Source organism: Muntiacus reevesi, chromosome 1 (genome assembly GCF_963930625.1).
Source record: "Muntiacus reevesi chromosome 1, mMunRee1.1, whole genome shotgun sequence".
In the NCBI taxonomy this organism is placed as follows: domain Eukaryota; kingdom Metazoa; phylum Chordata; class Mammalia; order Artiodactyla; family Cervidae; genus Muntiacus; species Muntiacus reevesi.
In genome coordinates this window covers 165,660,296-165,676,861 of record NC_089249.1, presented here as the reverse complement: position 1 = coordinate 165,676,861, position 16,566 = coordinate 165,660,296, and the positions used below count along the sequence as shown (strand labels likewise).

The 16,566-nt window shown below is 40.7% G+C and overlaps 1 protein-coding gene across 1 annotated transcript; it reads right to left on the bottom strand.

Moving 5' to 3' along the window:
* Window positions 1–1,682: 1,682 nt before the first annotated feature.
* RRAGC (Ras related GTP binding C) lies at window positions 1,683–16,147 on the bottom strand. Its single transcript, XM_065916032.1, has 7 exons — window positions 15,819–16,147; window positions 13,885–14,088; window positions 12,735–12,934; window positions 10,170–10,284; window positions 9,083–9,225; window positions 7,244–7,392; window positions 1,683–3,221 (listed from the first exon to the last, which is right to left on the bottom strand). The coding sequence occupies exons 1-7, from the start codon at window positions 16,053–16,055 to the stop codon at window positions 3,070–3,072; spliced, it is 1,200 nt and encodes a 399-aa protein (XP_065772104.1). The 5' UTR covers window positions 16,056–16,147; the 3' UTR covers window positions 1,683–3,069.
* Between the last annotated feature and the right edge of the window lie 419 nt (window positions 16,148–16,566).

Sequence of the window (16,566 nt, the reverse complement as noted above, 5' to 3'; positions counted from 1 at the left end):
AGTAGTTGCTGCCCCTTCATGTCCCTCCCTCCATGCTCTTTATGGCTCGACTCTCAGCTCCATACCACCAGTTCGAGCACTACTAATGGAAATACACTCCAGCTTTGCCCAGCTGCCGCCTACAGTCCCTTGGAAGACTGTGCTCCTTCAAGGTCTCTGGGGGATAAAAGGCGAGAATTTCAAGTTACTTTGGTAGCTTAGATGAAAAATAACAAATTCACTAATGAACCTCTTCTGGATGAAACTCCAAGAGCTTCAGCATTTGCAAAACAAAACAGGACCGATACAGAACCTTAACAAAGCCCACGAATCACACACATTATGCTTGTGACAATCATAATTTTATCTTTCAACTCATTTGTTTCTGTGTGTACACACAGAATCCTAAATGTAGGAAGCAAATATATACAATTCCAAATACCTTGAGCATCCAGTTATTGAGACATTATTACATAAGTGTGTCTGTGTACACATACGCACATGTATGTATGAATGTGTGTGAACAGGAAAGGCAGTGTTATGTGAAAAAGTTCAAACACCCTGCTGCAAAAGATGATAAAGGTTTTCCATCATCTCTGCCAGCTCTCTGAGGTAGCCTGGTACATATAAACATCCATGGAGATGCAAAACATTTCAGGCAAATCCTTAAGTTTTCTGACTTTTGTTTCGTTTTTCCTGAGTCTGTTTCACCATTTTCCACTTGTTCTCCTTATCACTCCCTGAATTTATAACTTCCCACAGTAGTAGAAAAAAAGTATTTTATGGGCACCCGTGTCCCTCTTAAGGCATTATCTCCATTGGGTCAACAGGAGCCTGAGGCTGGAGATGCAGGCAGGCAGCACAGGGCTGCCAGGTCTGGAGCACAGGCGCCCCTTCCTCACTAACTGCATCTATGACCGAGCTGCCACCTGGTTTACCCCAACAGCACAGTACACACCTGTTGCTCTGGTGTAGTTATTAATGACGTCCCTTTCACTCTCAACAGTACCCTGGATTTAGAGTTTAAGTTACAATGTTCATCCCATCTATTACCCTAGACAGGGCTCTTTACTCCTCTGGATTTCAGTCTCCATAATTTGAAAATGGATATAGGATTAGATAGTACTTTGAGGGGTTTTTTTTGGTTGCTATTTTAATCTGTTTTTGTGATTTCCTTTTAAATAGCCCAATCACAAAATTAAAGATCTTTCAACCTCTACCTATCTCCCTCTTAATATATATATTTTCCCAAACCAGTTAAGATCCAACCTAACTATATAAGCAGAACAGACATTTAAGGGTCAATAATGAGTATCTCAGAAACTGGAAGAAATGAAAATTCAATTGCAATCAATATATATTTTGTATAATGTGTTCTACTTAACTCATTCCTTCACATGCTTCCTGGCTTAGATAACATACATCAATTATGAGAGGCCCTGGATAATCCCCACCGTGAACCACCACAACCAAAACACACATTTTTACCTATGTTTAGATCTCCTAAACAGAAATGGGCAAAAGAGAGATGTCTGGACAGAAGGCATGAAACCCCTGCATCAGGACAGAACTTTAAGTCCTGAAACATACAGCAGCTTAACCATATGAGGCAACAAAAGAAGAAATGGACAATAAAATCAGAGTGGGACAAGCCAACATTTCATTGCCCCAACCCTCCATATCTTATGCAAATAAAAAACTGATTCTGGAGTAAATACATTTATTGATACCCATTTTATATAGTTCAATGAAATAACCTATAAATATAAAAGCGTTTTCTTTTGGATATCACCATGGTCCATGTAAGTACTCAACAGTCGGAGTCGCCTGCTGGAAGCACGCCAAGTCACACAGTGGGGTGTACAGGCCTGAACACACACTTCATACAACAGTGGCACTTATGGACTCAAGTGGTCCAGTGGCTCTGGAATACATAACAACTGGGCATGTGGAGCAAAAGTAATGTGTAAGTTTAAGTCAATGAAAAGGGTATCAACCTTCAACAAAAAAGAAAATTATAATCAACATCCTAGGTGAAGAAAGTACCACAGCTGACACGTGGTGTCGGAACACCGGAGACGAAGTATGTTTAACAACACGTCATGGTGTCATATGCTCTCTTCAACCCCCAGTGGACAGTTCACCAGTGCCTTTGGGTCATTCAGGGTCAACAAAACAGCAATCCTTAAAAGAATCTCAACAGCTTAGAATAAAAGGTATGTGGGGACTGGTATCAAGTTTAAAGAAAAATGAGCTAAATATTTCAATGACACGATGAGTTTTTCTCCTAAGAGGAGGAAGAGATTGTGGGAAAACAACTTTTTTAATTCCCTTTTTTTAAAAACAGTGATCAGAATCATTTATCAAATGTGAGGGAAGGAACCCAGGTATTTGGTATCCAAAACACAGGTGCAAAATCTTCTTCTGTCTCAAAGTTTGTTCCTCAACACTTCGGAGGGAACGAACGCAGCAGCCACTGTTGGAGACTTGCTCTCGACTTGATGCAGCACAAAATTTTCTCATTTCTTCAGAAACCAATACAGGAATGTCCTTTTTTGCTGTAGTCAGACCATGTGTCTTCTGAGTTAGCAAGCAAATGCATTTAGAAGGTCTGAGGTGTGCAAGGTCCAAAATTGAAATCTGAGAGGCAGTGTTAGAACTTAAGCGAGGCAGGATTTTTAGAGACTACTCAAATGAAAATCTAAGTGAAGCATATAAAAATTCAGTTCTATTATTTTCAACTGGTATTTGATGGCAACATTCCCTGGTAAGGACAGGTTAAGGGCTGTTATCTCCAGGTCCAAGACATCCCAACTACTTAAAGTAGGGCCCCCAAGAGGAGATAGACACACACTTCTCTGGTCTCTGGAATTCTTTTTTGCTTTTTTTTTTTTTTTAAAGAAATAGTAGCTTCAGTTGCACACCACTGGCTGAAGGGGTTTTCATCCAAATGAGAAACTCTACCCCTTGTCTCTAGAGGGACAGGTACCAGGTTCCCATAAGCGGCAACTCCCATGTCCTGTAGCACGTGGCATCTGACCCTGGAGTGAAGAATAAGCTGGCACAGAGCCCCGATCGCTGGCGTCCAGGCTAGATGGCATTTCGTGGCGTGCCGTTGTGTGTCAACGCTTTCAGGCTGGGGGCGCTGGTCTGGTGACTACAGCTCCTGTGAGAAGTCACACCCACCTCAAAAACCTCATGAATAGCTTTTCGGAAACAATGGAAGTTATAGTCTATTAAACCTGCAGGAGAGAAAAAGGGAGATCAGGCACCCTGAATGTCAACTATCTGCTAGGAAACATTTGGTGACGGAAAGAAATAATTGGTATGTATTTTAAAACATATATCCAATTGAGAAATTCTCTACAATAGAAGCATGATAAAGCATATGCCCAAGTTGTTAACACTGATTACCTCTGGGCCTGGGAATGAAGAGGGTAAATAAAAAAGCAATTAGAAAGACAAATTTGCTAAGAAAATTTACAATGAACTCTAAAGTGAAAGTAAAATACTTTCGATACATTAAATTTTTCCTTTTACAAGTCTCTGGGGCAGGCAAAGAAAAGCTGAAGGAAACAACTGGAACAATAGTTGGGCAAACTGCTCAGTAAAGCCATGGGGATGGGAGGTATCAGGAAGGCCCAAGGGGCAGAGCCTCAGGAAGCCAGTTCCCCCACCTCAGGGCGGGGGAGGGCAACTCTGTCCTTTTCTGCTTGTGAACTAGCTTCCAAATCAGATTTTAGTCAAAGGGTTTCTTGCAGGTACATACGGACATATGACCAATTCCGGCCACCAAGAAAAGTGCAAGTGTGTGAGACTTCCATGGAACCTCCTTAAAAGGAAGACCTCCCTATTCCTCCCTAAATCCTCCTTAGTGCCCAGAATTTGCAGAAGATTGCTGGAGATCCAGAAGTCCTTCCACATCACGAGAAGAACCTGAAACCAGTAGCCAGTACTGAGAACAGCAGAGCTGAAAGAGAAGCACCTGGGTCCTCAAGCATACCGGGACAGAAAAACAATACATAAGAAACAAACCACAAGCATCTGATGGTAAAGTGACTACAGATGGGGAAGAAGCCCAACGGTAGGAGAGTCAAGTGCAAGGCAAAAGCAGCCAAGAAAACTTCAGGGCGGAGACAAGGCTCTGAGGATATGGGCAAGATTTAAATAGACAGGAAAGAGGAGCAAAATCACAAGAAAACAGCAGGGAGTTTGCACTGAGAGAACACAGCACACAGGTGGAAGACAGGAAAGAAGCTGGTCTGACTGGAGATGGGAGTAGACAATTCTTGGGAGAAGTACTGGGCGTGGAGTCTGAAGAAGCAGGTCAGAGTCAAATTAAGGAGTTCTTCAGATTCAGAAAAAAATAAAGGTTTTGATAAGTTCAACTACATTAAAATTGAGTTCTCTGCAAATGGTAAAATTAAACTGACAATCAAGGAAACCTGAACAATGTGTGGATATGTGATGATGATATGAAATCACTGTTAATTTTTTTTTAAACATTTATTAGTCGTAATACTGTTTTGCTTCAAAAAGAGCACTACTTCTTAGAGATACCTGCTTAAATCTCTACAGACAAAATGATTTGATGTTAGAGATCTGCTTCAAAATAACCCAATAGGAGAAAGGTATAGAGATGAAATAAGAATGGCTATGATTTTGATAGCTGTTCAACCTGGGTGATAGAGAAGAAGGGTTTCATTACATTATTTTCTCTGTTTTATGTTTGACAGTTTCCATAATAAAGGATTAAAAAAAAAATGAAGATATACAGGAAGTAAGACTGACCATGTGTTCATGACTCTGAAAGCAGAGACAGGTACATGGAATCACTGTGCTGCTCAACTTTTGTGTTTACTTGAAAATTTCCAGGAACCAAAAGTTTTTTTAAATTTTTAAAGATTAGAATGGAGAAAAGTAAGAAACTCCTAAGACGTACAAAAAAGATAAAAGTATAGGAACAAATAAATTACTAGAGAAGAAGCCTAACAGACATGAAAGAGCACCTGCAATGAAAAAGACACTTGCTCTAACCAGTAACTAGAGAGAAAAAAATGAGACCCAAATGAGACATCGTTTCGCAGACAGTTTACCAGACTGACAACAACTGAACATTAAACATTAGCAAGGACATGAAGTGACAGAAACTCTCACAAAGCACTGTCTGGAGTGAAAAGGATAAAGCCACTTTGGAGAGCAATTCAATAACGCCTAATAAAACTGACATGAACTTGAGCAGGGGACATGAACTTGGGCAAACCTTGGGAGATGGTGAGGGACACAGAGGCCCGGGGGGCTGCAGTCCATGGGGTCACAAAGGTCAGACTGGGCAACTGAACAACAACAATGATACTGAATGCGTATGCCCTCCATAAACTCCACTCCTAAATACTTTCTATAATAGAGAAATTCCCCGTACGCGCAAAGGCAAACTTGTTCACCAACATTTCTTGCAAAACTATTTGTAATCTTAAAAACATCTAAACATACAGCAAAAAGAATATAAACTATGATATCGCACTCCACAGTGACAAAGAATGAACTGAAGCAACATGCTATTGATATGGATAAACCTCAAAACCAATCTTGAATGAAGAGAAACAAGCAAGTTGCAGAAGACGACTTACATTTTGACAGTTTACACAGATACATAATACCCTATATAGTTTAAGGATAGATAAGAAGTAAAAGACTAATTCACACACAGGAAAAAGAAAACGCTACATTCAATGGAGCACAAGTGAGGGTTTCAATGAGAAATACACAAAAGACAAATATGTATTGGTCACGTTTCAGATCTTAAGCTCAAGGGGAATATATACATTTTTGTTTTATCAAAAAAACTTTGTATATCTAAAATATTTCATTAATATGAGCATCAGTGAAATAATATTAACTCATTCAATATTAATTAATATCACAAACCCAGACAGAACAGGAACTTGTTTCAGTGAGTAACAGAGCTACTATAGATCCTTTAGTAGTTAAATAACATGATAAAAGGAATATCCTGAAAACTAGTCTGCCTTTAGAATAAAAGACAATACAGGCGGAGCCCTCAATAAATACGTTGAATGCAGCACCTTAGGCCTGGATGGGTGAGGTGGAGATGGGTGGGTGATGTTGAACCCACCCACCTGGGTGGGTGATGTTGAACTGGAGACACCAACAGTGGAAATGGATAGGACACCATAAAAAGTTCCACAAGAAACAAATGTTAAGATTTGGTGAAGATTCAATGAAAACCACAGAAAAGAATGGAAAAAGGAAAACAAAGAACACCCTCTGTGAGATGTTGTGCAAGGGCCTCAGAAGCAATTATACCACCAGACTGCACAGCTAAGCACGGACACCAGAAAAAAGGCATAACTAGCAACAGAAGTAGAGTAGCCAGGAGAGTCATGAAACAATGGGGAAAATACTCATCAGTTTTTGACACCATGGAAAGATAAATATTTAAGTGAAGATGCCTTACTAACAGTTTCAAACACGGGATGGAAACAGGCCCAAGTCAGAGCTGGAGAGGTGAATTTTTCAGTCAACTACACGGAGATTAACTGAAGCCAGAGATGTGATGTGCTGACCAGGAGAGTAAGTGAAGAAGTGAGCCAGAAGCCCTGGCTCTGAAGGGCACTCAGAACTGAGAAAAAGAGAAAATAAAGAGAAGAAACAGGTGGTCAGAGAAACAGACACACAGAAGAACCCAAAGAGTTCTGCTTTGGGAAAGCAGAGAGAAGAGAGCTGGGAGGAGTGGATGATAGGGTCACATGCTTTGGAAGGCTGAAGAGGAAGAGCCACCAAATGTGGCAAGAAGGTGACCTGCTAACTTCTCAAACCACCTCAGCAGACTGGTTCAGGTGGAAGCCAAATACAGGCAGACACGTAACAGAAGGACGTGAAATCAGAGGCTGGAATAAAAAATGTGATTTAAAAACAAAAGACCAAAAGAAGGCAGGAAAAAGCATGGACTGTACATGGAGGGAAAGGCACAAAAGTAGCTGAAAACGTCATGAAAGTGAAAGTGTTAGTCACTCAGTCATGTCCAATTCTTTGTGACCCCACAGACTGTAGCCCGCAAGGCTCCTCTGTCCATGGAATTCTCCAGGCAAGAATACTAGAGTGCATTGCCATGCCCTTTTCCAGGGGATCAAACTAACTGGTAAATCCTCTAACACTGCAACAATGTTTTCTCTTGTTTTCCAGAACCTAAGAAATTATGACAAAGACCTTGATATAAAGACGGTTTTTAAAATGTCATTACCTTTTCTTTCAAAACTTTCTTCCCTAAGGATGCAAACCAGTGCCAAAAATTTAGTCACCTCCTTTAAATACAGGACAGTTGTGTTATTCAGCTTGATGATGGCCATGGACTCTTTGTCATAAGCACTTCCACTTCCATCTTCCTTTAACCTGTTTTAATACAAAGTATTGCTCATTATAGGTTTCCCAACTGGGCATTTTGTCACATTTGCACAAGGCTTTCTACCCAGTTTCCTAAATACCTTTTGAGAAAACATGCTGGCTTGACCACAGTGGAACAGAAGCCGTGTTTAGCTGTGGGTACCAGCCCCTGCTGCATAATCATTCCATGCTCACACCACCTTGTTGACCCAGGATGCATGGAATGCAGCAGGCTTCTAATTTTCCCTCACACTAATCAGTGCTGACACCCTCCGCAAATAAAGAAGGACCTGAAATATGAAAACTGTCAGTAGTGAAAAAGGAGTAAGTACAAAAACTAAAGTAAATATGGTCTATCAAAGACACTGTGGAATCCAGATGCCTGCAAAGTGAGCCTTACAGGGTCTGAAAGCTATTTCATTTATCAGATTAGACTGTCAGAATTACATGGAGTCCCCCTTCAAAAAACACAAATCAAGAGCCAAGTAAACAACAAACTGAACTTCAATAAAGCATACAAAGTTTCACACACAGGTTAATAATAATGAAGTAATGGCTGTTTCTTTTCTTTTTTATAATGTACTTTATCATGTGTAATGCAGTTTACAATGTGCCTTATACTGAAAATAAGATTTACAACTAAATTTGATTCTTTAATTATAGAAAGTACATTCTACTCATCTATTTTTAAAATTAGGAACGGGAACATGAAACTTTTCTGCATGACCTACAGACAAAAATCACATTTTTGCTGGGGAAAGAATAAAAACAAAGGCAAGCATGTAATCACAAAACTGACAGGAATGGAAAACAAGAATAGACATGTAAAGAAGAGCTAAGACAAAAGCATTCTCCTACCCCGAGGCAGCTGGAGAATGATACTGACAAGTTAGGTAGAAAGACCAACGTGCAGGGTAGGAGAGAGATGAAAGAGGAATTTAGACTAGGTGGAACACGGAGGAACAAGAGATCAAGGACACAGGTATCAAAAAGCAAAGGTAATGTCAGAGCATCAGGACAGTGCTTGGGAGGGCTGACATTAACATACAAGATGAACCATCACTATTAGAGGCTGCAGAGGTTACTGGCTTTTGAAATAATTATTAGTAAATCCACCAAAGTTTTCACTTGTCTTCTGGACTATTCTACAAAACCATTTCTTTACAAGTTTCTGTATAAAATGTGGTGAATTTGCATAAAAGAAGAGTTTATATTTTAGAGACTTCTTAGAAACGGAGATGTGTAAGTCAAACATTCCCTGCTTCTGTATTCTCTGAAAGATTAAGGACTCCTCAGTTCCACAGAGCCTGAAATCAAATTAGGAACCAGTACATACTCGTGCTGTTCAGTGTTTTATATAAATTAGTCTAGTTTATTGATCTAACAGTAGTGAAAAGTTACAGTAGTAAGAAGACACAGTACAAACCTCCCAAATTAAAGCAGGTGAAACTTTCACTGATAATTAAGTCTGGCACTAATCACATCTTTTCAACTGCTCTTGTCCATCCACTCGGAAACAGTAAGACCCAGCAGTCCACTCACAGAGAAATTATGCTCCAAACTGAAGCACTATAGTCAGAACAATTCTACTTCATACAGTACTTGCTAGATGCCTCAGAAATTAATACCCCCAACAAGTCAAACTGGTGGTTTTCCACTTGTTTGAGATCTTACAAAAATATATACGAACACAACTTACCCATATATACAAGACACATCAATTACAACATCAATCATGTCACAGCAAAGTTCATATGACTGCATATCCACAGGAGAACTGTCTGTTGCAATGTAGATTTTGCTGACAACATCGAAGAGAAAAGCTTTTTCAATACCTGAATTCTTGAAAAAAACAAAATCAAGTGTTCATTTTTTAAAGAATCACAATTCGTAAACTTATCAAAGATCCTGAATCATTAACATCCAAGAGAATTTTTAACAATACAATCCAATACCAAGAATAAACAGTACTTGCTTAGGAGACAATTCTCTTATCCAAAGGAGAAAAGTCAAATTGTTTCTCTGCTCTGATTTACTGACATAATAGCACACTCAAATTTGTTCTTCTTTCATCTTCTTTACTTAAATGAATTATTTTCTAAGAAACAAACAAAAAAAATCCTTCAAAAATCAAGCCATGCTATATTTTTGATAATCTTTTTCTTGACAATAATCAATCTCTGATTCAAACGATCCTGCTACCAGAAAGGTTTGATGGAGCACTCAGCAAACAATGCTTCACATCAACATCCAGCATAGTGCAAAAGCCCAAAGAGTTGCACTACACATGGAGTCCTTCAAAGCAGAGTTTGGAAAACACGATCGCTGAATGCTAAACTGATGGGAAGAATATCCTTTTTAATTAAGCTGAATCCTCAAAATAATAAATGTGAAATATGACACTGAGATTACAGTTAACAAAGATCAATTTTTCAATGTGACCTCCAATAAGGCAGAGATTAAAATTCCCAACACCCAGTATATCCCAGTTTCTACTCTTCCTTCAGGAAAAGAGATCACGAAGATATTTTTAATTAAGAAAAGCATGAAAAAATTTTCATCAGGGCCTTTTAAGACAAAAAAAGGTGAGTATTAAGGAAAATTTTAGACAATAACTCAAGCCATTTTTTTAAATGTTTCTATTATTTATTTAATATTTAACTGTATCGTTAGTCTTTAAGCTTGACTCAGATTAATCAAGGCATTTTTTGGAGAATTTGATAATACAAATATATTCAACAAAAACAGAACCAGAAACGACAGTGAATATTAAATAGTACACTTACTGATATAAAGATATTTAACAGATTTTCCAAGGTTGGTAGCTGTGGGATAAGTTTCTGCACCACCTTACTAAAGGCTTCAAATATTGAATGGTCATAGATACTAGTCAAATAAAAGCTGAAAGACACAACATAGTTTGATTAATTTGAAAAATATCTTAAGTCCAGCAACAATTATCACAATACATAAAATTTTAAGTTTCTTCACATTTGATTTCAGTAAGTTCAAATAAAGCCTATTTTGTGCACCATCTCCCTCACTCAAGATGACACATGCAATTTTCCCACCTGGCTTGTAGCTCTCCATCCCTTTAATACATTTACACAGAGGGCAACTGAGGTAATGCTAGGAAAACATTTTCAGATGCAGAAACCTGAACATTCACCTAAGTCCTTGCAATCTGATCCAAAAAGCTTGGTTTCTTAAGCCCACAACTGACCAAAAAACAAGAGAAAGCTTAGAGGAGACAGGAGACATTTATTAAATAAGAACACAGTACAGGTTTCTACTAAAATGTTACCTCCTCAGAAAGTTCCTTCCTGACCCCACCTAAAACGGTACTCCTGTACCGTTTGCTTTCAACCTCTTCCCCCTTTGTTTTTCTGCATAGTACTGATGAGTACTTAAAATTACACTATATGTTTATGTGCTTTTGAGCTGTCTCATTCATCAGAATGTAAGCTCCATGAGAATAAAGGCCATCAGCCTTGCTCGCAGTTGCATGCCCACTGCCCTGTATTCATGAATATTTGTTGAGTAAACAAATGAATAAAACTGGCACTTAGAATTTATGTAAATAACATTATAAGGAAGATGAGAGCAGGAGCTCTAGAGAGAAGGGACAGCTAGCTATCTGGAGGCCTAAAAGGATATACAAAGAAGTAAATTTGTAGATTTAATAAAACACGTACTTGAGAGAGAGAGGCTTTTACAATTTAAACAGTGTGGTCAACTCTACTTGCTTTTCACTCAGGAAGTATACTCTCAGTTACGCAGCTGTATCCATTACGTAATCATAAACACAGATAACAAAGTCAGGGACAGAACTGTTCATATCACACTTTTTACCATAATTCAAAGATACTTTCAAAGAGTACACCTAAGAACCTATCTTAGATGGGGCTCTAATCTAGATGTTAGAACAATGGAAGATTATCCCCCAACAGGCACTAAGGTAAAGGAATATTTTAGGTTAGCAATGTAAGAAGGTCCTGCAGAAACTGTGAGGTTTGGAGGTGGATGGGGACAGGAAAAACCTCCCAAGGTACAGGGCATTCTAGGAAGCTGAGTTTCTGGAAACTGGAAATTAAAAGAACCTCATCCGTAGGTCTGCTAGTAATTAATAAAAGTTTAATGCTGTTAACAAGGCCCTGGGCCCCACAGAGAACTGGAAAAAGGGATAGTATATACCACTGAGGTGGGTGCTCTGGAAAGGGATACGGACATGATGCTAAGAGGATCAGAAGGGTTCCTATGGGTCCTGAAGAACACAGGACAATCATAGCTTAAAATCCATCATTCATGGTAGAAAAATAAGACTGAGGAATTTTACTGGAAGATACTTTCACCTTCTCCTACAAATACTGCTGAATTTTTTTAAAAGCATGAATTACTTGTACATATTTTAATCCAGGCTAAAGGTCAATGGGACTTTTCTACGTGGTTTCCTAGGAGAGTAACAAAAAGATCTTGCAGCTAGAGGCCCCAGGGAAAATTAGGATAGGGAGGGGGGTTGGCTTAAGCCTAGAGGGAAGTCATTGTAATAGACCATGGATAAGGAAATAGCCACGGTCGTCTCTCCACTGCTTCCCCTTTAAGTTTTTTGTACCATCAAAAGAACATTTTCTTGGGTACTTTTTATTACTCATTTCTACCTAAACCATAAAAAAAGAAGATGCAGGAAATAATTCTCTCACATATTTTTAAAATACAAGCACACAAACCATTGAGCTTATCTAGTAAGTTCTTTAATATTAATTTTGCAATGAGAATTACAAATCAGCAGTTAACCTGATAGCAACTCTAAGCAGATGGATACAATCACTTCATCCAATTTTTAGAGGTTCATAAAAGCATAAAGTGTTTTAAAAAACATAAACAAGAAACATTAGAATCCACACTTAAAATGTGCCCTCTTTAAAAGGCTCTTCCTACTGAGAGAGATACTGTGAAAGATCAAGCTACAGAGCTCTACAACAAATGTGAGATTCCTTGAACTGAGGCAAGGAAGGGGGGAAAAAAATGAAACCAAGAGAGGGGAATCCCAAAGCAGATTTAATGCCATGAGCAAACAGCCTGACTCCAATCTCTTGAGATGAATTTGTAAACATACCTACAGAAACAGACCTTGCATAACTTCAACCTCTGGGAAAATGCAAAAAAAGCAGGGGAAGTAACTTCTCAATAACATCAGTCTCCCAAAACTGCTTGAATTCAACAGAGATCAAAAACATTACACATTTGGGAAGGGTATACCAGTAACAGAGAGCTACGTGTTTGTAATGACAGAGATGGGAATACATTTACACACTTTTCAGGGCTCCCATATCAAACACACAGGTTGTTACCTAAGGTGGAGTTTTTCTAGCCCAGCATCTGCAAGGTCATCATTGGCCCTTTGATGAATGTCCCTCTGTGTTTCTATTTTGTGATCATCAGACAGACCATCAACTTTGTGAATAAAAACCTCAAAATTCATGTCTGGGTTAACTTTGTAGGCTTTAGAAACAGTAATGTGAAGTCTTGTTAAAGCCTCCATGTAGTCATCCTGTAAGTCAGAACAAAATATTTTTTAAGAAGAAATCTTATGTTAGGAAAGCCTCAAACCACCTCTTTCCCCAACCACAGAGTATATATTACCCTAATCATTCATAAGTATTCAAACAACTACATTAACTTATACCACTAAATAGATCTTCAATCTCTTGATAAAGAATTCAACTACCAAGTTAATGCTTATAATTTTTAATACTGATTAAGGAAATGAAAATGGACACTTCTTCCCAATAAAAATTTTTTTAAGTAATCCCAGCTCTGCCATTTATTAGATGTGTGACTTTAAGTAGGTTGCTTAAATTCTGTGATCTCAGTTTACTCAGCCATTGAATTGTAATTATGATACCTACCTTACAACACTGTGAAGAAGAAATTAAATTAGATCATATGTATGAACACACTCATAACAGAGTCTGTACCTCAGAACTCATTCCTAGCTAACGCTTAAGCTTAGAAAAAATTAAGACTGTTAAGGATAGAGACATGTCCCATCTATCTGAGTGTCTCCCACATGCTAGGCCCTCAATAAGTGCTAATTAAGCTAAACTGAATTTGGACAACTAAAGAAACTATTCATTTAATATTTACTGACTCAGTTCTCACATTCCTCATTACAGGCACTGATAAGACCTTTTCAGTGGGTGACAACATTACAACAGTTAATAAAAATATAGCAGTATCTACTATTAACAAAAATGGAACACTGCTCATTAACTAGAATTCAGGAAATATAAACCCTATCTCCTAGTCATCTCATATTCTGTGCTTGCAGAAAGGCATGCCTACTCCTAAAGCACCTCTGCAGGTACATCTCTCTCAGTTAGGAAATCTGGTGGCAAAGAAACAAGCTGCAAGAAGTACATGACAAGATAAACAACCTTCCTTTGTTCCTACATCTTCTGCCATCACAGAAGAAAAGTAAACATCATCATTTCCAACTACCTGTGCATCAATGACATATATCAACGCTCCTGTTCCCCTGAAGATCATCTCATAGTCAAAAGTTGGGTCAAAAAAGTCCATTTGCCCAGGAAAATCCCATATTTGGAAATTCACAAAGGAGCTATTAGAAATGTCATCTTTGTAAATCTTGTTGGTACTTTCCAAAAAGAGGGTCTCATTGGGTGACATTTTATGAAACACCACCTGTTAAAAGAAAAAAAGACAATTTAAAGACTATTCCACTTTTTTATTTAAAATAAGTACAAAACTCCACCCGGAATTAACATAAAAAAATTGATCCTATAGCAAAAAGTTTAAAAGAGATGAAAAGTGAATCGGGTATCCACTGGTATTCACTATCTTCTAACTTCTAACAAAACAGAAAACACCAAATTATTAAAACCAAATCACCCAGAAAAGCTAAAACTTTTCTATTTTGTTTGTATACAATACTAGCAGTAGCAATGTCTCGCCTCAGTTTTTTTTTTCTCCCCATTACATTGTATAAATTCTGCCAAAATCTGCTCTAAGATTATGAAAATTTATAGCTAAAGTTTAAGAAGTTTTGTTCATTGAAAATTTATCAGAATGCCCACATCAGGTTCTAATGAATAGTCAGAAAAGAAACTGACTGGACCCTGTCCTTCATGGGTTTGCAGTCTTGTGGAAGAAATAAAACAAAGGCAAATTATACCAAATAGGAAAAGGCATACTGGTAGAGAAGGAATATTTGTGAGGAGGGGACAAATGGGACCTGACAAGGAAAAGACAGCTCCCGTGAGAAAAAAAATAAACGCAATTGTTAAGAATCACAATTATCACAATCCACACAATTTCAACACAGAATTAATTTCCCTCTCTCTATTCGCTGGATGAGAAAAATGGATAGTTACTCCTGAGGTTTAGACGATGAGAAACAATGTAACGAATCAAAATCAGTTTGCTTAAAACCTGCCATCAATGTACTCAGATTTTGCTGTAATGGTGAAAAGATAAGTAAAACACAGTAATCCCATACATTTGGAAGGCTACTTTTTAAAATCATCATGTCTACAGAATATCACGCAGAGATTTATTTTGGAGATCTTTGCCACAGAGTGAAAAGAGCAAAAGGCCAGGTATCTGGCATTTTATCGCCAGTTCACCTTGCGTTTAAGAGGAATGGCTGATGGAGGTCGTCAACCCTGCTTCTATTCCCCCTTTCTAAAAAAGCGAATACCCCTCCATCCTTCCCTGCCACTTCCCAAGTGAAAGCACATGTACAAAGGTCTGTAAATATTCCCCAGGTCTCAAGACTTTTGTAGCCACACACACACAGAGGGGAAATCACTACTAATTATACTCACCGGGCTAAAAGTACTAAAACAGGTGGAAGAACAGCCCCCATTCCCACTAAGGAATGTCACAGTGAAGTCTCCTTCGTACTAGTAACAAGAGCAGGCATTACAAAGGCCAAGGAGTTAGTCACAACTCTTTCTGACGCTGCTGCCTGGGGCTCACCTGGGAAGCCCTGCAAACTCAGGTCACCTGAAGTGAGAGGCACACACACAGCCGGGGTCGGGGAGGGAGTGTGGGAAAGTTCTCCGAGTTAGAAACGGGGAGCAAGTCTCAGTTTCGTGAATGGCACAGGCGCTGGGTCCCAGGAAGTGAGGTCCCAGGAGGTGAGGCCACGGGCACCTGCCTCGCTCCGGCCACACGGGGAGCGCGGGGATCCACTCGGCCTCGGCTGACCTGGGCGTGGACTCCAAGATCGGGGTCCCGGCGCGACCGCGCCCGGGCTCTGCTTCCCAGAGGAGAAGAGAAAGCGCGCTGGGACAACCCAGCCGGCCACCCCGGCCGCCGCCCTCCTCAGGGCCTCCCCTCCCGGCGGGCCCCCGGCGCCCCCGGGGAGGGGGGGAGGGGGAGGGGCGGAGGGCCCGAACGGCCCCACTCACCTTCTGGATGGAGGACTTGCCGCTGCGCCGGAGGCCCATGAGCAGAATCCTCGGCTTGGAGCTGTCAGCGCCCCCCGGGCCACAGCCTCCTCCGGCCCCCGCCCCAACCCCGCCGCCCGCGGCTGCCGCCTCCTCTTCCTCCTCCTCCACGCCGTAGCCGAAATCCTTTGGGAAGGAATCCGCCGCGCCGTAACTGCCGGCGAGGGGCGTCTCCTCCGCCCCGTACTGCAGGGACATGGTGCTGGAGCCGCCGCCACCCGTGCCCTGACAGGCCAGGCCAGGCCAAGCCAGGCCGCCGCCTCCCCAGTCCGCCGCCGCCGCCGCCGCCGCCCCCGGCAGCCGCCGCCGCTGTGCGGCCCACCCCCCGGCGTCCGGCTCTCATAGGCTCCCTGCCCGATCCCGGTCCCTCATTGGTCGCCTGAGCTGCCACTCGGGAGCAGCAAGGTAGGTGGTGCCCGTCACGTGCCCGGAATCACCTGACTCGGAGCCGGGGAGGGGGGAGGAGGAGTCACGAGGAGGATGGCCGGGCCGAGCCCTCTGCCCTCCGCCCCAGTCCGCACTTCGGTCCGACCCAGCCACGCGCATTGCTCCTCACCGTTCTCCTGCCTTCTTCGGGACTCCGGAGGCCAACGCAATGAGTGACGCTTTCTGGGCTCTTGGGAGAATTGATTGTCCTCCTCCTACTATTGTGCTTGCCCAACCAATACTTATGCCCGCGAAGTCCTGGGGCACAAAACTGGAACTACCT